The sequence below is a fragment of the Rattus rattus genome, chromosome 1, assembly GCF_011064425.1.
Source record: "Rattus rattus isolate New Zealand chromosome 1, Rrattus_CSIRO_v1, whole genome shotgun sequence".
NCBI classification, from domain to species: Eukaryota; Metazoa; Chordata; class Mammalia; order Rodentia; family Muridae; genus Rattus; species Rattus rattus.
In genome coordinates, this window is record NC_046154.1 from 260070341 (window position 1) to 260092482 (window position 22142).

Below are 22142 nucleotides of genomic sequence, written 5' to 3' on the forward strand. Positions count from 1 at the left end.
TCTGAGAAAGGGTTAGGGATCCTACTGTGCCCCTCATGCGGTAGGTTTGCAGAGAGAAGAGTCAGGAACCAGATAGGTTGGGGCTGTAAGGAAGAAGGACTTTTGTCTGGCGGGTCAGGAGTCCCAGAACACGCCAGAACTCAGTTTCCAGTCTTTCTCTTTCGAGTCGTCCTTGGATCGCTCAGTCCCTGTGGACAGACTCCTGAGGTCCTTGTATTGCCAGGGCGCCTCAGCCAGGTTTCACAACAGCGGGCCTGGCGGGCTGAGGGCTTGCTTGCTAGTCCTCCTTCTCCCTGTGCTGCTGGCAGTGGGTGGGAGCGACCCTAGTGCTCGGATCATGCTCCTTTTCTCGCATTTTGGGCTCAGGGCTCAGAAGCCAAAATCCCTGGCTGCTACAGGCAGGAAGAAAGGCCCGCGTGGGGCTTGGAGCCCAACCCGGCTCACTCAAGCTTCCCCGCCCCCAGCGAAAGTCCAGGCGGCCCCTTTCCTCCTTTTCTTTTCCGGGGTGTGTGTTGCTCCGTGTAGGGAGGGTCCCAAAGGCCTCTCAGAAACCCATCGCGGTCAAGAGAACCCGGAGACCGAGGCTCAGCGCCTGGCTGCGGGGCAGGCGAGTGCAGAGGGCTGGGGGCTTTGCAGGCGGCAGGCTGCGCGAGAGCTCTGCTGGCAAGTCAGCGGGCGGGAATGAGCAGACAGGCGGATTATAAACTTTTAAAAATAATATCAGTTTTATTAAATATTCGAGAACGGATCCAGAGGTCGGATTTATACAGGAGGATAACACGTAGGGGTTTATTTCTTTATTTATTTTCTCCTACTGGCTAAACAAACGTCATTCACTTTTTTCGCTTTTTTGTTATTTTCCCTCTTTTTTTAAAATCCTTTTTTTTTTAAATGAGATCGGAACACTGACGGTGCTAAACATAAATATAAATACAGAGACCACAAATACAGCTAGAAATATTCACACAGAAACGGTCACAGTTCGAAATATGTCATAATGACCCCCAGGAATCTTTAAATACAATTTGCCTGTTCTGGGCATTTGCTGGGGCAGAGGGGCCGGTCAGGGACTGGGGAGAGGCCCTGGGGGTTGTTGCGGAGCCAAGGCGCGCCCTCCTGAGGCCTCCCGCCCTCCGGCTGTCAGGCCGGGCCCTGAGGCCCCGGAGTGGAGGCCCCAGGCCCCGGAGCCAGCTCTCCGCGCGGGAGGGCGGGGGTGAAGGGCGTCGGGAGGTGGGGAGGGAGGCTAGGGCTCACTTGGAGGGACATCTGTGGAATCTGAAGCGAGGTTCAGGTCCCCTAGGCCTAGGCAAGGGAAAGGGGCCTGCAGACAAGCCAGGAAGGAACTAGCGAGGGAGCTAGAGGAAGAGGCGAGTGAAGAGTTGTGCAGTGAGGGATGGGGTCCAGAGCTGACTTTCAGGTCCACGTTTGACTCCCTGTTTTGTTTTAGGAAGTCACAACACATCAATTGTGCCAGAGATAAATACAGAGTGTGTGATTCGGGGAGCTGGGATGAGCAAGGGAGGAGATAGGGGTGCAAGGGCAGTCCTGGTCACTCTTTCTGCTTCTCTTCTTCTGTCTCTTCTCGCTTTTCCTCTTTTCCTCCCAGGCTGTCGGCAGTTGCCCCTCCGCCACCCCCTGAGAGCGTGGACGTGAGATTAGATTCTTTTTTCCACTTCATCCGGCGGTTCTGGAACCAGATTTTGATCTGTCGCTCGGTCAGGCACAGAGCATTGGCGATCTCGATGCGCCGGCGCCGAGTTAGGTAGCGGTTGAAGTGAAATTCTTTCTCCAGTTCCAGGGTCTGGTACCGAGAGTAGATCTGGCGGCCGCGCCTCCGGTCCGCTCCGTAACCGACCCCTAGAGATCCGGGCACAAAACACACTAAAAACAATCAGCAAGGCGTCCTCTGCAGACGTTTTTGTCTAGCAAAGTCCAGACCCTCTCAACTTGGCCCACAGCTCGCAGCCTTCTCGGGCTTCAGCCTTCTCCCTTTTGCTCTGCCCCACCCCCACTGGGGGTTCAGCCAGAACCCCAACTTCATTCAGTTCTCCCACGAGGTGGGAGATGTGTGTCCCAAAGAAAGCTGGGGGGCGGGGCAAAAACCAGGCAGAAAGCTGGCTGTCTAAAAACTGATTTAAAAAAAACAAAACTACTGGGGATAAGGACCCCATCTCTCAAGGATTGGGCTCCCCCCATCTTCCCCAACACTCTAGTTCCCTGGAAAGTTCTCCCCCACTTCTTTGCCCACTCTTAACTCCCTCCTTCTCTCCGGCCTAACTAGACTTTAGTGGGGCTCCTCCACCTTCTGTCCTCTCCCCTCATTCCCTGCCCTGTTCCTACCCCCTCAGCTCCCCTTGGAGCCCTCCAATCTGTCAGGGATCGAGGGGGCCAAGCCCCTGCGAGCCAGCGCGGGAGGCGAGCAGAGGGGGCTGAAGAGGGGGCCCTGTCTCGGTGTCGGCGAGGAGACGAGCGTGATTGTTTTTATGGGGCCATAAAAAACTCTCTCCGCCCGTTCTTCTAGGGAAGCCGGTCATAAAGCCAGTTCAGTTTATTTAATTTATATCTCGGAGCTGTAAAACTCACCACTGTGCGAATTCATTCGCTGCATCCAGGGGTAAATCTGGATACTGGCTTTCTGGTCCTGGGGCGCAGTCCTGCCCTGCTCAGAACTAAAATCCTGAGCGATTGAGGTCTGTGTGTTATGTCCTAAGGTGTTTTGTCTGCAGTTTGAGAGCATGTCTTTCTCCTGGTAAAAGGAATTAGATCCATAGTCATACGGCCCCCGGCTGGAACTGAACACGACATTCTCCTGTGGCGAATAAAAGGGAGTCGAGTAGATCCGGTTCTGAGCTACGGCTGCTCCATAGGTCGAGAAATGCCTCACTGGATCATAGGCGGTGGAATTGAGGGCGACGTTGGGGAGGACGTCCTGGCCCCCGGCGAGGTGGCAGGATAAGGAAGGGTTAGTGAAGTAGGAATTCATCCCTTTGCCTTTACCTGGTCGGGCTATGATTTCTTTAATATTTATTTCTGTCTCCAGTTTGTACTCGGAACTAGATGGTTATAGGGACGGCTCCAATCCAGGACAGACAAAATGACAAAGTCAGCTGACCCCCTTCCAGCCAATCGCAAGCCAGATGTCAAGAAAGGGGAAAAAAAATCGCTTCTGCTTCTGTTGATTCCCTAGTTGAGACTAAGTATGTGCTTTGAAAGTAAGACTTGGATTTCTTTTACTATATATAATATATATTATATATATATTATATATATTAACTGGTTGGGGGTGGGGTGCAGGTCTATGAGCAGGGCCTTGTTCCCAGCTTAAGGAAAGGTCTAGTCCCAGAAAATCTCTCCACCCCAGCTAACTTTGCTGTGCTGTGGCCAACCGCAGGGCAGAGAAATCCTTGTTTTCAGACCTATTTCATCTTTGTATCTGACCCTTTTCTAAAATTAAATCCTGGTTGCTTCATTTGAGAAGACCCTTCCCAGTAGAAAGAGGTTCCCAGGAATTCTAGAAGATATTCTGGCTTGACACTCGCGAAGCAAGTCCCCATCACTAGACAGCATATTTTTCCAACAATTTTTAAAAATCAAAAGGAAAAAGAATTTTCCAGAAACCGAGGAAGGCAGTGTAGCTAAGAGTCTTGGGTTAGAGGATATATAGGAGGCAAATAGATCTAAAGGGTATGAGTGAGACTACAGGGTACAGGGAGGAGCCTGAAGTGTGCATCTCTCTTTTGCCTCCTAACCTTCTGCTCCTCCCCAGGTCCTACCTTTTGGGGAAACTCTTGCAACATTTTTGCTTCAAAGAAAGCATTGAGAGAGAGAGAGAGAGAGAGAGAGAGAGAGAGAGAGAGAGAGAGAGAGAGAGGGATTCTTTCTAAAGACATCAACTCCTGTTTGTGTTGGTGAGAATTTATGATTTGGAACCAGCTCAGGCCAGGCCAGTGGTGTAATTCACATAGGATGCAACCCGAAAGAGGAAATTTGGTGGTACTCCAATGAACAGATACCTCCCAACACGCTCAAGCTCCAGCTCAGGTCAGAAGACCCTATCTGCTCTGGATTCACTGCCCTGCCAAAGGAGGTGCCCCTGGACCTGAGCTGTAAGACCCTAGGAAAGGGGTTCCTGGGGAACACTCGGTCTCTTGCCTCACCAAGTCACCTCTGGATTCTCAGTCCTTACCTCCATTTTCTCCCCCACCTTGAGGCTGAGAAAAGGGAGGAGGAGATTAGGAAATAGCAGTTTTGTAGATGTTTCAGCGACAGAGAGCTGCAGTGAGTGAACCGAAACAGCAGAAGGTGTGCAGCTGGGGTTTCCCTCTGATTAATCCAAACAGAATTTGATATCGACACAGGCTGGAAATGCTTGGAGCTGACAAAGAGAGGATGGTGAGGTACACACAGGAAGCAGTGAAAGCTCATATTTTCCCCTCACTAATTTTTTTTTTTTTTTTTGAGACTGACTATAACAAGAACCCGGATGTCGCCGGGTTTTATGATCTTTCCCTTCTGTGTAACAAAGCGGAGTAATCAATGGGTAGCAATAAAGCCATAAACGGGACTATGCTGGGAAAAAAACTCGTTTATTCATCTTCTGTAACGTTAAGGTTTCCCTGGAGTGTCACTAGGGGGTGGGATGGGGGATAAAGTTTCGAACCCCAAAGCAGACAGTGTGTAGGAGCTGGTGCAGACAAAATGTTAGTTAATACATGAACCTCTTTAGGGGGTTGAGGAGTCTTACTGCCAGACAACTTGTGTTGGCTTTTAAAAATCCAGCCCCTGCCTTTGAAAAGGAGGGGAATTGATTGGAATTTAGAAGAGCGGAAGGAAGATCTCTGTAATTATTGAAGTTAGTACCCTTTGACTATACTATTTTCTTTCCAAGGTGAAGAGGGTAGAGGAGGAAGCTTTCAATAAGAGATTGTTTTGAAGTTATCTCATCTGGGGGCAATGCAGCAGTTACCCCTAAACACAACAGTAGTGTATTGCTTTTTGCTTTCCAATCCAACTGTACTTGAATTCATGGCATGCCTGGACAGAGGTTTCCAACAGCTGGCTGGGGCTCCAGTCCCCCTACAGGGCAAGAGGTAGGAGGAGAGAAAACTGAGGTGGGGTATCCTGGGCTGAGCTAGGGAACAGGCAAGTGCACCCCTGGACACCAGAAACCTCTTTCAAAGTTCCCAGCCTCCTGTCTGCCCTGAGGGTAGCAGAAGCCAAGGCAAGAAAGAGTAAATTCCCCTCCTATTTCAGAGTGAGATTGCTAGAGGGATAAATCATGTCAGTGGTACTTCCTTCAAGATATTAAATTGTTGCAATGTAAAACAAATTGAATGATGGAAGATAGGGTGTCTTAATGAAGTTTTGCTTTCCATGGGTGTGGATTTTTGTATATTTAATTTTTTTTCTTTTATGGATGGGTAGGGGAGGGAGGGATGAGGGGACTTTGGGGGGAGTCATGTGCTCCAGCTCCCTAGCAAAGATGCCTGAGTTTCCTGGAGCCCCTCCCTCCAGAGATTAAAGGGCCGCCAAAGTTGGGGAGATTCCCTTTTGGGGCCTAAAGGTGGTGTGCTCAGGGGTGGGCGACCTGGGGAACAGAATGTAAGTCTCAGGCCCCGGAAAAGTTAAGTGTTTTATTACGTTCCTAAACAGAGGGCAGATCCTGAAAGGTCTCGCCGATTTATAATGAACAGAAACCAGCTGCTGGGGGAAAAAGGCAGAAATGCTGGAAGGGGGAGACCAGGGGGAGCAGAAACACAAATATCTTCCCTCCATCTAAGGACTTTAGGGAAAGTTAACTTTCACCATACTCTCCTGCACCCCTTTCTATTCCTAAAGGGAGAAGGTCCATTCCCCTTAGTCAGACCTTTAATTATGAAGTTGAAATTTACTGAGAGGATTCGCTCCAAGGGGGAGAGTGGGTCAGATGAGTTGGATCTGCCCTCCTTGGGGTAATTTTTTTTTTTTTTCCTTTTTCCCATTTTGTGCTCCTTCTTCCCTTGGCAAAAGATTGGCTGTCTGTGGGGGAGGGGCTGGGACTTGAATTTTTCTAAATATATTTATATTTTCCTGTTAAATTTGTCTGAAAACAATTATGGAATCTCATCAGCAGAAGCAGGAACAGATGTTTTATTAAAACTGCAGTGCAGCTCTGTAAATATGCACAAGTCTTGGGAAGGAGGGAGGCTTCAGCCCTTTGTTTCCACCAAAACAAGCTTAGAGAAATCAGCGAAGCCACCCCCCCCCACACACACACCCCCATTAGGCCTGCCGGTCTATGCAAAGCCCTGGGCCTTAGGCCTTCTGAATTAGGCATTTAGAGGGGACTCGGTGTCAAGAGCAGATTTTCACTTTGGGAGCTGTAATTCTTGGATTCATAAACAGAATATAAAAACCCAGAAAAAGAATAAAGCGGGAAAGTTGCCACTGGCCGCTTTAGCCCCCCCACCCCAATCCAAAACACATGCCTTCCAGGAGCACTAATTATAGGAGAGGAATTTACTGCCTGCTTTTTGGGCCTGAGTGGGTGTAGTCACTGGCCTGGAGGCTAAGGGCTGCACCCGAGCTTGGGCACTTACTTAGGGGTTTCCCCAGATTTCAGTCCTGCCAGATCTAAGCTAGGGGAAGGCTGGGGAGGTTCTGAACTGGGAAAATGATGAGGGGAGAGTGGACTTCAGCTTTTAGGGTGGCCATGAACAGGCTTCACCTTGCCTGCCTCTGCTTTCTTTTCTGCTCTGACAAATAAAGTAAATTTGTGTGTACAGACGTCTGGAGTGAGCCTGGTGAAATCTGAAAAAATATTACTCGCGGAAGGTCCTTTTCTGTGTTCCGCAAGTCTCCTCTCTCCCTAGACTACTCCACCTCTACGAAGATGTTTGTAGCTGACGACGGCACAGATGCACGTATTCCATTCCTGGCCGGCAACGCCAACTACAGCTCGGCGCCTCCCTAGGCTGTGCGCTCACTCCAATGCTGGAGCCGAGCCGCTGGACTCTAAGCTCCCTCGCCTGCCTAAAAAGCCACGCAGCTGCGGGACCCTGCCCCTCCACCATCTCCAGTTCTTGATTTCCAGAGATACGGAACGGTTATGCCGTCGGCTCCTTTTGTGCCACTGGGTGAGGGCTGAAATCCCTCTTACAGAGAAAGCTGAGTTCAATAATTACTCAGTTCACCTCACAATCGCACTATTTGGTTAAGGCTTTGCTGTTCTAGAGAGTTCAGCTAGCTCCACTGACTTATGACTACATTTTAAAAAACGCTTTGAAAAAAAAAAAAACTCACAAAACCCCTATTTCAAATGCCTGGAGTTTTGTGAACAAACCCCTTTGATCTCCGTGGACCTCTAAGAGAAAGCATGGCAAAAAGAGCGGTGAGTGGCACCGGCCAAAGAACATGAACACGAGGTCTGGTCTGCTTGGGAATGCCAAAGCACAGCTTACCCAAGGGGCTCCCAGATTTTCTGCGATGTGCTAGGGAAAGATTTCCTTTCATTTTCCTCAATACCTAAAGTGCATTCCAAAGAGGAACACTCCTTTCAAAAGTCAAGCTTAAAGACACTGGGGTGGGGGGAGTGAAACCTGACAGATCCATTTATGGGTGCTGGTATTTGGTGACAAGGCTGAAACTGACCAGTTGGAGGGAGTTGGGGGTCTGCAAGGAAGGAGGAAAGGACCAGATGGGGCATGTTCAGCTGCTGTGCTGAGATTTGGCCCAAATACCTCTCAGGCCTGTGCTGTGACTCCTTCTTTTGAGCTAAGAAGAGGGTATGTAGTGGAATTATTGTGACTTTTGCACTCCAGCATTGGAGAAAGGTATGCAGAGCGGCTCTGATGGCTCTCTCTCCTCCCTCTGGTTTATGTGAATCTCTGCCTGACCTTTCCTAACTGGCGCTTTGGTTACTGCTACTACCATCCTCAGCAGACACAAACCCCCATCTTTACATGTCTGGTTTCTCCGACTCTGCCTAAAAGTTCAAAAGTAAAATAGGGTTCCATCAAACTTTGCCCTAAAACCCCTTCAGACTTCACCTGGGAAAAAAAAATAATTTCTATCTTTTGCAGACCAGGCCCTCCAGCTTCCCTTCCACCTTGATGCCAAAGCAGCAGAAATATCAGCTGAGGAGGGGGCTTGTGGAGAGCATCTCATCCCCACTGAGAATGGAGAGTTTGGCTGTCTTGGGACTTGCCCTTTGAGAGGGCAAAGCAGGTGGGCCAAGTTGGTCTGGAAGTAAAAATCAAGGCCCAGAATATTCAGGGTACTTTGCATTGCCAAAACAGGACCTCAGGAGACTGTCACGTTAGGAAGGATGGTAAGGTGGGTGGGTGGTAAATATGCCCTTCTGTGCTAGTCCAAAGGAGCCCCCAGCTTTCTGGTTTCTCCTCTGCTTCTGAACATAGACTTGGGACCATTCTGGAGGTTAGCGAAAATTTAAAATTGGAGACCTTGGTTGGCATTTATGACATCACACTAAGTTGTCATATGGTAACTGTGAACACCATAAAAGTGTTAACGAGAGTTTGTATGTATGAATGCCAGGCCCCCCTCTAACTCCACCCTCCCATCTTCTCCTGGGCTAACTTCTCCCACTTTGAAATAAAGTGTTATTATGGTCTGGAACAATAAGCCAACAATGAAACGTCATCGTCAATTCTTTATAAATAACTTTATCCTTTATTGTCAGTAGCTCTGAAAGAACCATTTAATTCATACTGGTGAAAGAGGGAGCTGGGGGAGAGGAGAATTAATTTCAGAAACAAGAATATTACTTAGCTGCAGTGATACTATTTTAGATTTGATAGCCGGGAGCAAAATTAAAGGCAAACATTGACCTCTCTGACTCTATACCTGGCAGGATTGGGGATTTATAGGACCCTTACAGAATGGGTAATTTAATTTTGTAGGATTTGCTTAAATTCAGTGCTTTTTGTGGGGGGGGGAGGCTGAAAAGATAAAGGGAGAGAAGGTGGTATGCTTTATCCAGCTTTATGAATCCACCAACATTACCCTGACAGAAAACCCAACCACCTATGTCTGAGAGAAGCCAGGAGGAAGGGAACAGAGGAGCCAGGAGGAGAAAGAAGAGGTGCTGAAATGTTCTCAGGGTCTGTGGCCCTCTTACCCAACCGGTTACCAAGGCAAAGGAAGAAAAGAGAAAGGAGGCTTGGAAGTCTCTTCAACACTAGGACACCCGGAGGTTTATGGTGTCTTCATAATTCCCTTGTCCCATAAACATCGGCCCTATTTTAGGACAATTTCTGCTTCCTCCCCTCAGAAAGGGAAAATGAGAAAGCAGGAGGTAGGGGTGCGGAAAAGGGGAAGGAGTTTGAACGAGCCCTGCACTTTGTTCTCCCCGAGAGCGGAGAGCGAGAGCGAGCGAATTTGCTGGTTGAGTTTCTGACGCAGGGTGGCAGCAGACAAAACAAGTAAACAACACACAGACACAATAAACAGGGGCGTCTGACAGCGCTGTGGCAGAGGCCATGGGCTGCTTGAGGGACAAGATCCTGGGATACTGTCACCCCAAAGTCGGTGTGGCTAGAGCAGAAAGGCCTGAGTTACTCTGTCACACCCTCTGTCTCTGAGGATGAAACTGGGAAGAAAGGCTGTGAACCCCTGGAGCCACAAGTCTGGGCAGGAACCCGAGTGTCTTGAGAGCAGCACAAAACCTCATCCAGTACTGCTCTTGTCTACTCTTTCATTCATTTATGGGCCTTTCCATTGACATTTTATTTCCTCTCAGCTCTGTCTTTTTGTGGCCCCAGAAAAGCTGCATAAGGAGGCCAATTAATTCCCAGCCGAGGCCCATACTCAGGGCTCCAGGCCCACGGGCCCAGCTTGCATTCTAGAGAGGCCTCCACCAGCCTTCTCTTAGTGGACCTCGCATTGGTTCAGGTCACTGACAAGATTAAAGTGCACCCCCCCATCATCTCCAGATCTGGGTATTCATAGGACCTTCCAGAACTTCTAAGAAGCCCTTACAGACAGGCAAATCTAGAGAGAAATAATAGCCAGGGAAGCAAAAGGAAGGAGAGCTATTCACAGGCAGTATCCATGCCTCTCCTGGTTTGCCTTCTCTACAAGCCTCTTTAAGCACCTTGGCCCGCAGCCACCTAGACCCCTGCTCAGAAATCATCTTAGCCACTACAATCCCTTTGCCATCCACATGGAGGCTTCCAGCCTCCAGGGCTCCAGTCCTGGTGATTCAGAACTCCTTTCAGAGTCACAACAACCATGAAAGAACCCACAGACTTCGTTTTTTTCAAGATGACTGGGTTCTCTTTGGAAGTGAGCCTGTAAGTTGGCAGACTTCACAGGGAGGTGAGGAGAGACAGCAGAAGGGTGTAGTACGTCTCAGGCAAAAGCAATGAGCCAAAGCCTGTGGCTTCTTTGGATTTTTGGAAGCCACGTACTCCAATTTCAGCACACACATTTCCGCAGAGATGCACAGAGGGCCTCCTCCTTGAGCCCATTGCTCCCCTGGCCCGCTCTCAGCCAGAGAAGGCTAACAAAATTTCGCATGCACATAAAACGGTGTTTATCGAATATAGCCATGGTAGTAAACATTTAACCACGAGGAAATATGAGTCTCTCTATATTTCCCCCTGCCTCTGAATCTGTATATCTGAGACAGTATATAATAAATATCTAATTCCACCAAGCCTGGTTTCAGAACACAACAGTCAGCCCAACAAGGTTGCCTTTTCCAAACCAAGGTCAAATTCTGTAGGGATCACAACTGTCAGACAAGAAGAGAAAGGGTTTATTTTCCCCATGTGTGCTGGGAACCTGGCCTGAAATACAGACGATAGAGCTTACCAAAACCTCTGAAGGGGCAGAGCTGAGGGTACCTAGAAAGTAAGCTCGGAGGGAAGGCTTCTGAGTCCTCCCCACCCCCGGGGGGGGGGTGTCTGGGGAGGTTGCCAAGCCTTGATCCATAGAATCCAGTGACCGCCTAGGTAGGCCTCAGCATTGAGCGTGAAGAACCCTTGAGCAAAATTCTATTCTTGGCCTCACTGGCTATTATTAGATAATCAGAGAGCTCTCCTGCAGTGAGGAGCCACATCCACACAGAATTTGGCCTGCAAGAAGGCTGAGGATTGCCACCGATGGCCCTTCTTGTGCTTCTGTTAGAGCACCAGAAAGAGAAAGAACCAGGGGGCAGAAAAGTGAAAGTAACTGGCGAGGAGAGCACTCGCTGTGTTGAAATTCAGTTTTGTCTCCTGGCCAGACCTGAAAACTAGGGCCAGTCACTGGCATTCTGTTTCTAGGCTTGCCAAAGAGGGGTCTAGGGGTGAAGGGTATAGGATAAAGTTGGTGGGGGGAGTGGGGCTGTAGGATTGTAGCCAAGAAGGAACAGGAAATCAATAAAAATATAAAGACACCTCAAGCTGGTGTTTTTGACGGGTACTCTCGCACCCTAGCACCTCGATATGACTATTAGCACGTCCAGCTAGATCCCCTGTAGGCCTAGAGGAATACCCCATCCTAGCCCAGGCCCGCCCCTTGGATGGGAGGGGGCCTTTAACATCCCAGGTGAATCCACACTAGTCTGAACAGCCTTCTCCAAAAATTGTTTTCTTTTGGGGTGGAACAAAGGAAACGTGTGCCCCCCCCCCGTCCAAACATCCCCTCCCACGTCATTGCGGCCATCCGCAGGGATAGGGTCCGACAAAGTACAGGCTGAAGAAAGAAATAGCGGCCTCACCGATCGGCGGTTCCCACAGTACGCCAGGAGAAGGCTCACGTTCGGGCCTCCAGGGCCCCTCCACTGTCTCAGCGTACTCCCCTGGCCCTTTTCAGGTTCCACAGACCCCCGTCCTGGTCAGCCGTAGCCTGGTTCCCCGAAGCATCTGCCTGGGGGACCAGGCTCGGGCGGCGGGAGAGTGCGCGGCAGCCGGAGCAGGCGGCAGGCTGGGCCCATTTGGGGAGAGCCAAGCGCTTTTCTTGGTCGTAAACAAGGAACGCGAAATTAGCCCCTCGGCAGACGCCTCTGCCTACACACCAGTCCTATTGGGGGGTGGGGTGGGAAAGGGGAGAGAAAATGCCATTTCTTTCCCCGAGAGAATACCTCAGAGGCCTTTATGTCGACTGCAAAAGGGGAATTTTGGGGGGGCTGGAGAAGGGAAGGTGGTTGTGGGGGGATGGGAGGGAGGATTCACCATAGGCTCGAGCTCAAAGGGTTTGATCTGAATGAAATCGAACTATATATTTTTAATAATTTCATAAAAATGGGTTCTCTAACCACTGCGCCCCCCCCCAACCCCAGCGATAGATCTGGGTTTAAACAGGAAATACAGTTATCCCTTCCCCCACACTGCTGGGCGAAGACTCTCAGACGAGCTTCTGGGAGAGGAGAAGATGAGGGGGGTGAGACTGACGTAGACTGAAGGTGTGAGTCTGTCTCCTAGTGTCTGGGACCTCGCCAGGAGCATGCCGCCTTCCCAACTCTAAGGGGTGTCTGTTTGGGTGTGTAAGCATTCTGTGTGCACGCCGCTCCTTATAAACACAATCTCTCACTAACAGGGTCGCCTCAGACCCAAGCCTGGAAGCAGGGCGGGGTCATATATCAAACTGCAATGCAGTCAGGGCCATGTACATTTGGAAGAAATTAAGCTACTATGTTATGAAACCATATGTGTCAAGTTAAGATTATACAACACGTCATTAGCACCAATTATTAGGAAGATCCAGGACTCTACCCACCACCTTAGTCTGACGCCTTTACGGTGGGAAACTCACCCACCCCACCCATAAAGTGCTGGGGGTGGGGGGCTTGCAGCACCCTCCAGGTCCTGGGGGCACGGCCTGGTCTATCCCCGCCCAACCGGAGGCCTCTCTCATTCCCACCTCCACCGGAACAAGGCGGGTCTTAATCTAGAGCAGTCCTGCAAGGCTCAGGAGGAAGTTGGAATGGCATCCCGAGTGGAGTGGCCGCAAGTGGGGGGGTGGGGGGCACCAGGCTTATGAGGGGGGTAAGCATTTAGGCAGCTTTTCTCCGAGCACAAGATGGCTTTTGAGCTCTGCATCCCCACCCCCAACTCCTTCCACCCGCAGCGTAGGGCGCCTCCCACCCTTCTATGCGCCAGGGTGGGGGCGGGAGCAGGGGTGGGCAGACTCTCTCCCCTTGGCTGACGCGCACCAGCCACCAGCCTCCCCCCTAATTGCCAATTAACAGGCTCCGCCGCCCGCCTAGCTGCGCCCGCTTCCTGCTCCGCGGCTCAGCCCTGGGCTCACACTGCGCATGTGTGAGGCCTGGCTTCTAGCTCTCCAAGAAGGAGGGGGGCTGCCGGACAGGGAGGGGGCTCTGGAAAGTTTGTTTGGGGGTTGAGGAGCTGACGTTGCTTAGGGGGCAATGGGCCTAGACTACAGATTCTCTCTCCAGCCTTGAAGTTTGAGCTTCCAGGCCACCACGTCCCAGTTCATCAGCCCAGAGTAGTCAGCTAATAAACAGGTACAGACACTGTGGGCACCAGGCAGAGGGCCCCGCGCCCCAGACCAGGGACTTCCGTCCGGCGGGCTAAGATTCTCCCGCCCAGGACCCCAACTTCGGCGCACATCGACGTCAGGACAACACATTTCCCCCCACTACCAGGATTTCAGCTTTAACCCCATCCTCCCATTTTACCTCCCCTTAATTACCCTCATGCCCACCCTCTCACCAGCCCCCTCTTCTCTCTAACCAAGACAAGCCGTTGCTGTCCTTATCTTGAAACCGCCACCCAACTACGGACCATTAGTTACATATTTGAACCAATAAGGAAACACTTACCGGGCGCTGCTGTCACTCCCTCTCTCCCTCTCTCTCTGCCTCTCTCTCTCCCACTCTCTGTCTCTCTCGTCTTTCCTCATTCTGTGCCGTTGCCGAGCCTGTCTCAGCTCCACACACACACACATATATATACTTTATATAAATTTAAAAATAAATAAAAAGTCCTGGTTTTTTTAAAAAAAAAAAGCCAAATAAAATTAAGGAGAGTTGCAGGGCAGGGACAGGAGGGAGAATCTGGGAGAGGGGAGGGGTGGAGGCATCTGTAGCGCCAGATCTCAGCCCCCACACCCACGAACCTCTTGCCCCTTGGGGGCCAGAGGGTCGGGTATAAGGAGAGAGAGGTGCTCTCAACTTCTGCCTCTCCCCTCCCACCCCGCCCTCCTCAGGTGCCCCCCAGCTTCCGGCAACTCCACCTAAGGAAAAAAATTAAATAGGGAAAATAATTATTAATCAGATTAATAAAAAAAATTCTGGTAATGAACGGAGCGCCCAGCGCAGGTTTCCCTGGCAATGGTTAGGCTCTTACAGGGAGGACTGTTCTGCGGAGCGCTCGGAACGGACAAACCACAATAAAAAGTTCACGTTCATGGATGGAATCCACATGACTTCTTGTGGCCAATCCAACTTGTGAGTCGATCGTAAACTTTTATTACTCAGCTGTAAATTTTCTGCAAACAACCGGGAATGCGATGCATTTGTGTAGCGTGTGCAAATGGGCGCCACGGTCGCCATGTTTACCCAATTCTCTCAGAAAGGGAGCATCCCTCGACCCCCACCCCACCCTCACCCACCGCCCACTCCCCAAAGGCCGGCAGCTCTAGACTAACACAGCAAGAGCAGACAGGGGATGTAGGGAGGGAAGAGAAGAGGGTTCAGATGCTGAAGATCCACTGCCTTCTCTTGCTGCCCCGAATTTTAAATACTTTTCTTAATAAGTGAAGGTAATGATATTGGACCTGATGAAAATCAAAGCTTTGCAGAGCTCTGCAGCCTTGGGGCAGTGAAGGTTGGCAAGATGAAGGAACTGAAAATGAATACCGTTCCTGATCCTACCTTTGTTATCTAGAAAGAGAACACATCTTTTCTACTGCAGTGCCCCAGGCAAGCCCCCCACTCTCCACCCATCAAACAAGAACTGGAGTCTCAGGCTGCTGGCAGCCCTCCCAACCGAGACTGTCTAGATGGAGTCTAAAGGACCGAGAGCTGGACCAGGATTTGGCAGTCCTTTGGAGGCAGCAGAAGGGGTGAGAGTTTTGTGCAGCTTCAAGGATCCTTAGAATGACTTTCATTTCCCAGGTGGTCCCTTTTTTTCAGACAAAATGGCACTCCCTGAACCCAAGACTATTTCTAGCCTCAGGTCATCTTGTTCTCTAGATATCAATGGTAACTTTCAATCCTCAAAAAAATAAAATAAAATAAAATAAAATAAAATAAGATAGCAATGTTAAAACTGAAGATCTTGGTCCAGCTTTCTTTCTTTCTTCCTTCCTTCCTTCCTTTCATTCTTTCTTTCTGTCTGTCTGTCTTTCTTTCTTAAATTGAGGAAGAAGGCTCTTTGAAACCTTTTCACCCTTTCAGGTTGCCTACACACCTATCTTTTTCAGAGGTGGGGGAAAGATCTCCTTCTAGGCATCTGGGATCTGGCTTCAGAGTTTGCAGGCCCCATAAGAGAGCCATTTACTGCTCTGAATTCTGCTTTCCACTCTAAAAGTCTATGCACCCCATTTCTCCAGACCTCCAATTTTGGTAATAAGTGCAGTGTGGGGAGGCTATTATAAATTACCTTGAAGAGAATATTCGCTAGGCTGTAGTCCAGCCACTCCCCACTGGCTGGAGATCTAAAAGCGGGCAGCTCTTTCCTTGATCGGCATTGAGCTGGCAAGAGAATCTCAAGGGCTGGGTGCTCCGCCAGTCAACAGAAGACCCTTCATCCCCTCCCCAAACTTCCTCCATAGTAAGTAAAACAGTTCCCTCAGCCGGATGCAGAGACCTGTTTCTTTTACAAACCCACCCATAAATTTTATAACAGGTAGTTAAAAATTACGACGAGGAAGCGCTGGCCCAGCTTTTCACAATGGCAGCGGGAAGAATGGGGCAGCACTGCCCGGCAACTCACCGGAAATTTTACTTCCAGATTGTGGCACACAACCTGTCCTGGATCCTCTGTAATTGGGGCTAGGGGTAACTTTTCAGGCACTCTCTGGGGGCATCTCACGTCAAGAATACGAACCTGGGAAAGCCAACCCACCCTCTCCTTCAAGGAGTCCCCTGGGATCCCCTCAGCGGCACACGTTTTCCCTTGGCGCCCCAGATTTCTCCAAGACCCGCTTGTCTTTTGGACATTTAATGTAAGAGTAGTGGGGGAAAGTGCGGAGATTTTCTTTTTAATCCTAAGAAACGAATTTGCCCCCCAACTTAATAGCTGCTTCATCCTGTCTCTACCGTTGAGATTAGAATAATAAATCCAAGCAGAAATGAGCGAGATGTTTCAACTCAGCATTTTGAAAGATACTATTTTTCACAAATCACAAATAGCTTTCGGAAGCCACTTTGATTGGCTAATAAAAAAAAGTAAAGAATGGGAGAAAGTCGTATCTGCAGAAACCGAATGGTACCCATTTCGGTAATGGGACGACGGCGGCATTTAGGAGCATGCATTTCTAAAGAGCGCATCCCGCTCTCGCAATTACATTCCCCCATAAAACGGGTTTTTAACCTCCTTTTCTTTCCAAACGAGAAAACTGAAGTGGTGGGCAGGGAAAGCGGGGAGCGGGTAATGCACGAGGGGGCGCTGGGTCTCCTTAGGTCTAACCTTCTGGCTGCCCGACATTTCCAAAGAACCCGGGCGCCAGACGCACCCCGCCCTCCGACGCGACGGCTTGGGGCCATGGACATCGCTGAGCAGGGGCAGGGATGAATGGGGGGTTGGTGTTGCGGGGTGGGGGGAAGCAGCGAGGCCCTTCAGAACCATTTGATGAGGAAATCATGTCACTCTTCTTCAGGCAGAATATTACCATTTTTATCAATAGCAATCATAATCTCACGCTTTACAAAAATGAAACGGGTCTCCTCTGTGTTCCTACAGAGTCTGGTGGGAAGTGAAATGCTGTTTTCAGGCCTCCCTGGCCAACACCCCATGTCTCCCAAGCCAAACAGGATCACTTGGTTGCCATCAGGGACCCCAAATTCTACAGATTTCCTGGCAGGTTCAACTTAAAGTTATCCCCAAACTGTCCCTTCAGCCTCACAGGCAGGGTGGAGGGGGTTGGGGGCTAGGAAAATCGATTGACAAATCTTGAGCCCCTTTTATAGGGGCCAGAGTTTGGAACCCTGATGAAACACTTGGCCTGGGCCTAGGTTAAAAAACATTGACCCAGAGATCTGCTTCAAAAATATCTGTCTCTGGTGGTCTGTTTTTGAAGGCCAGAAGTCCCTCCTTTCTTCCTCTGGTCTGGCTGAGCCAGCCGGCTTGTATCTCTGGAATTTGGAATGGTTTGAGCAGAATTTTATTGGCATAAACAGATTTGTCTGCCTAGGACCCTCCAGAATGATCCCATTACTAGCAGGGTTCGACTATTTTAGAAAATGTCAAGATTCCCTTTGCCCTACTGTGACTGGGCTTAGGGACCATCCACTCAGCAGGCCCATGCTCCCAAATCAGGAGTCCCAACTGTGGTAGCCAGGCAAGCTGCTCAATTGTCAAAGTGAAGCCAGCCAAGAGCTGGCTTGAAATAGCCAAAACGGAGGCTAAGGGGACAGAAGGCAGCTGAGTGGCCATGATAGCCTTGTGCTGGTTGAATTTGAATTCCAGGGTGCAGATTCTGTCTTATTCATTTGTCCTTCCTTTATCCTCCTCCCCAGGCAGAAGCCTTCTCACCCTCACACGTTGGCATTTTCCAGTCAAAAAACTCTCCTGACTGTGCAGTTTTAGCTTCACCCATTCCCCACCTCATCCACTATTTCAGTATAATGTCCTGGATGCTAAGGGGTGGCCACAATCAGGAGATATGTGAAGATCAGAAAAGAACCCCACCATCTCACCCTTGGCTTAAAACTCTGAAGAAAAGGAGTGGGGGCAGAGTCACAGAAAGAGCATGGGGTTCTTTATATGGACCCAGCCTAGACAAGGGGACTAAAGCTCCATCTTCCCACTAAGGTCCCAGCACCTACAAATCTTGTTGGTCTTTAAGACTAGTGTAAGCATGTAACCTTTCTTCCTTCTCCCTTCCAGTAGACTTTCCCTCTTCCTCCTGCTCTTAACCCACCCTACCTGCTTTGCCTGCCCTCTCCACACCACTTCCAAGTTCCACCACCCAAAGCAAGATCAATGTAGGCCTTTTGCAGAGCTGGGAAAGGGAATAAAGAGGGAGGAGTAGAAAATGGGGTGAGTTGTGGAGAAACAGCAAGTCATTCCAGCTCTACTTTTTTCTTCTTTTGTTTTTTTTTTTTATTATTATTATGACTCACGTATACAATACAAAGTACTTGGACCAGGAACAGAGCTTTCAGGACACAAAATCTACATTCATAGCTGGACATAAAGACAAATGACCAAAATCATTGTTATAGATATATTTTAACGTTTTTCTTTAACCTTTCGAGCACATTGCATAAACAGAGAAATTCAAGACAGAGTAACTATACATTCAGTGCAGTTTAGTTCTACTCTACTGGGGTTAGAAGCACAATAAAAGCGCACAAGACCAGCGGGTTAGGCAGTCTCAGTTTTTGGGTTTTTTTTTTTTCATAGAGAAATAAGCAGCAACAAACAACAACAAAACCGCATTACAAATACTCTCAAAGCAGGATTTCTTTCTATAGGTAGTGATAAAATACGCTGGAGGTTTGTTTTTTTTTTCTTTTTTTTTTTCTTTTTTTCCCTCCTGTATTAGGATTTTTTTTTTCTTTTTTTTTTCCCCAAGATTATTGCAGGTTCCTTTAGGTAGTATGTTAAAGATTTATTATCAGTATATTATCTTCATGATTATGGTGATTTCTGAGCACAAACACTAACACAGCTCAGAGGAAGCCAGGGCCCAAAAGATCAAACAGCAAAGGCAAGGCAAGGAAGGCATGGACCCAAGTGACTATGGGATGGATAGGTAGGATTTCAGAGACCATTGCCAGTCCTTATAGAACCCTCAGGAAGGAGGTGGGTAGAGAAACCCACATTTCCTTGATTTCCAGTAGATTCCTGGAGAAAGTCAAGGGGGGGTTTCTAAGGAAACAGCCTCAGATGGGGGAGGGGAATCTTCTTTGCTATCTTTTTTTTTCTTTTTAATTTTTCCCTTTCATTTCCCCCTTTCCTGTTTTTTTTTCCCCTTCTTTCTTTTCATTAAAAAAAAAAAAAAGTCAATCCAGTATTCTAATTCCCAGCATACAAGCAAAGCCAGGAATCATCTTCTACATCTTCAGGGGAATCCCTTTTAAAATAAATACCAGAGAAGCGTGTAAAGAGTGTGGAGAGAAGTGTGGTGTGTGTGTGTGTGTGTGTGTGTGTGTGTGTGTGTGTGTGTGTGTGTGTGTGTGTAGGGTTAGGCTTTATCGGGAAGGGCTCAGAAGTGGGAGCAGGGACAAGTGAGTGTGTGTTGGGCATGGAGTGGAACAGAACTTTTCCCTGTGTCTCAGGTTCCCCCTCCCAACCCCCAGACAAATAAAGAGTGGGGGAAGGCCAAAGGTAATAAAAGCAGAGCTGCAACTATCTGACAGGTAGTTACAGTTGTGAGTGTCATTCTATTCTCTATAAAAGCAAATGACAGTCGTAAACTTCTCAATTTATCTGCTACCATAAAACGAAACTTCAAGGGAGTTGTGGGGGGGGGCTGATTTTCTCTTTTTTCTTAGTCCTTATTTTCTTCCTTTTCCTCCTCCTCCTTCTCCTCTTCCTCATTCCCTTCTTCTTCCACCTTCTCCTCATCTCGGGCCCCAGGAAGTTTATCCTTGTTGTTCTCCTTTTTCCACTTCATCCTTCGATTCTGGAACCAAATCTTCACTTGTCTTTCCGTCAGTCCCAGGGCGTGAGAGACTTCAATCCGGCGCTTTCTGGTCAAATAAGGATTAAAGAGAAACTCCTTCTCTAGTTCCAAGGTCTGATACCGGCTGTAAGTTTGTCGTCCGCTGCGCCGCCCAGGAGCTGAACAGAACAGAACCCCAGTCTGGTTATGTCTGGGTGGGGGCTCCGCCCCCCAACACTGCCCCACAAAGTTCCCTCTCTGCTATTCCCAGTTCTCCCTCCCTCCTGCCGATCAGACCAGCAGCAGAAGGCAAGCAAGGGCAGGAAAAGTTTCCTTAGATGTTTTGGTTTGACTTCCTTCACCTTGGGAGGTGGGTGAAGGTAGGGGCTGGGATGTGGCTGTCTGAAAAGTAAGGGCTTGAGGTGGACAAGGAAGCCTGCAGGGTCCCTCAGGCCTACAGCCTGGCCCTTGCAGCTTTGTTTACAAGTGCAGAATGGCATTTAGTGAGGCGGGCCTAGGGATATAATCTGCTTCCAAAAGAAAGGAAAAGGGCTGGGGTTAAAGGAGAGGGGGCTGTGTCCACTGCCCCCTCCTTGCCGATCTCTGCCTAATGCTTTTCCAATAAGAAAAAATAATTGATCTTCTGGAATGTATCACTGCTCTGCTTGATTGCTAACTAGAGACCAACAAATAAATCAAGGGCCATCCCTGCCGGAACTTGTCGTTATCGCTTCCCCCTGTACTTCGAAATTGGGCCATGAAGGGCCACCCTTGGAGGGGCTCATGACCTGAACAGCTTTCCAAGAGATCCCATAGCTCTTGATTGGCGGGCAGCCTGACTGAGTCCCCTGGATTTCAGAGGCCCCTACGTGGTACGACCCTTCTCTCTTTTTGAGCAATGATTTTCCTCTTCTCGGGCTTTCAGTCTTCTCTCCAACTGGAGGAAGTACAGAAAAGTTGGGGCAGTGGCCTTCAGGCTGCTTCTCTGAGAGGAAGAAGTGAAGATCCCAGAGAGCCAGAATGCTTGTCCTTGGTGGGGTCTTGCCCCTCTGCCTGGCTAGGGGTGATAGCAAAGGGTCTCCTTTTCACCCAACAGTCTGGTCACTGTCTTGGGATGGCTGGCGTTGGGAAATGTCTTTGGGAAAACTGGCTACCAACCCCAAAGACTGATAAGCTCAGTTTACTCAGGGTGTCCTTGTCAGTCATCTCCCCAACTTTGGCTTTGTAGATGGAGAGAAGAAGAGACAGAAGGAATGGAGAAAACGATTTTTAACCCTTTGCACCCACAAATCACCTTTCCCCCACCTTCACCCCAACAAGCACAATGTCTCGGGCGCCCCACGCCCCACCCCCAGCCAAGCTTTTCAATCTCCCAGGAACCCACCCAGGCACAGGAGTGGAGTGGGAGAGACCCCCAAAGCCAGGAAGGAAAGCGAGCGAGGGCAGACAAAAAGGAGGCGAGGGAGGGGGGAAGACCCTGGAGCGCGGGAGACCAAGGGGGAAAGAGAAAAGGCTTCTCACCGTGGGGTCTCATCCATGGAAACATGAGGCTGGGAGACGAGTTCTGATTTAAGTGGCCTTGTCCTTCGCTACTGTTAGTGTTGGCGGAGGATTTACAGTCGGGATATTGCACCACGCTCGCCTCTTGCTGAGCCCCATAAAGGGACTGTCTGGGGAGCGCCTCGTAGCCATAGAATTTGGAGGCGTCTCCGTGGCAGCTCAGCGAGCACGGGTTCTGCTGGTAGCCCGAGTTGGAGATGCCGGAGGTGCCGTGGTGGAAGAAGTCTTGGACGTGGTGCGAGGCGTGCTGGAAGCCGGGCGCGGAGCCGCCGGGCCCGTACACCAGCGCATGGCTTCTGCCCACGCTCTGAGGGAACCGGCAGTCGTAATAGGCCGGTTCCAGGGACTCGCCGCCTTTGTATTTGGAGAACAGGGGGTTGACGAAGTAGGAGCTCATGCTGGGTACATGAAAACCCTCGGCCCCCTCCCCTTGGATCACGCTCCCCCGCCGGGTATCCCCGAAACTCCCCTCCCCCCGGGACCGAACCCCAAGCTGGCCGGCTCCCCCGGGCTGGACTGCTGGGCTGGGGGCTGGGCAGGTGGGGGCGCGGTGCCGGCTGCGGGCTCGGGCGGCGGCGGCTCTCTGCTCACTGTCGGTAGGTAGAGCGCGCGCTCTCACTTAGCTCTTTCCTCTAACAGCCCAGGCGAATTCCTCAGACTCCCGGCGGTGGCGGCGCTTACACGCGATTCGCGTTCATCAATCCACGACATGAAGACAGGCGAGCGAGCGAGCGAGCGAGCGAGCAAGAGAGAGAGAGAGGGAGAGAGAGAGAGAGGGAGAGAGAGAGAGAGAGAGAGAGAGAGAGAGAGAGAGAGAGAGAGAGAGAGAGAGAGGAGTGGGGGAGAGAGTTGAGGGGTTC

At 49.9% G+C, this 22142-nt stretch overlaps 2 protein-coding genes across 2 annotated transcripts; both read right to left on the reverse strand.

Moving 5' to 3' along the window:
- Positions 1 to 798: 798 nt before the first annotated feature.
- Hoxc6 (homeobox C6) lies at positions 799 to 3057 on the reverse strand. The gene is made up of 2 exons (XM_032884327.1): positions 2584 to 3057; positions 799 to 1857 (listed from the first exon to the last, which is right to left on the reverse strand). Exons 1-2 carry the CDS (start codon positions 2981 to 2983, stop codon positions 1550 to 1552), a joined length of 708 nt encoding a protein of 235 aa, XP_032740218.1. The 5' UTR covers positions 2984 to 3057; the 3' UTR covers positions 799 to 1549.
- Positions 3058 to 18619: 15562 nt separating this feature from the next.
- Hoxc8 (homeobox C8) lies at positions 18620 to 21679 on the reverse strand. Its single transcript, XM_032890922.1, has 2 exons — positions 21244 to 21679; positions 18620 to 19901 (listed from the first exon to the last, which is right to left on the reverse strand). The coding sequence occupies exons 1-2, from the start codon at positions 21677 to 21679 to the stop codon at positions 19609 to 19611; spliced, it is 729 nt and encodes a 242-aa protein (XP_032746813.1). The 3' UTR covers positions 18620 to 19608.
- Positions 21680 to 22142: the final 463 nt, after the last annotated feature.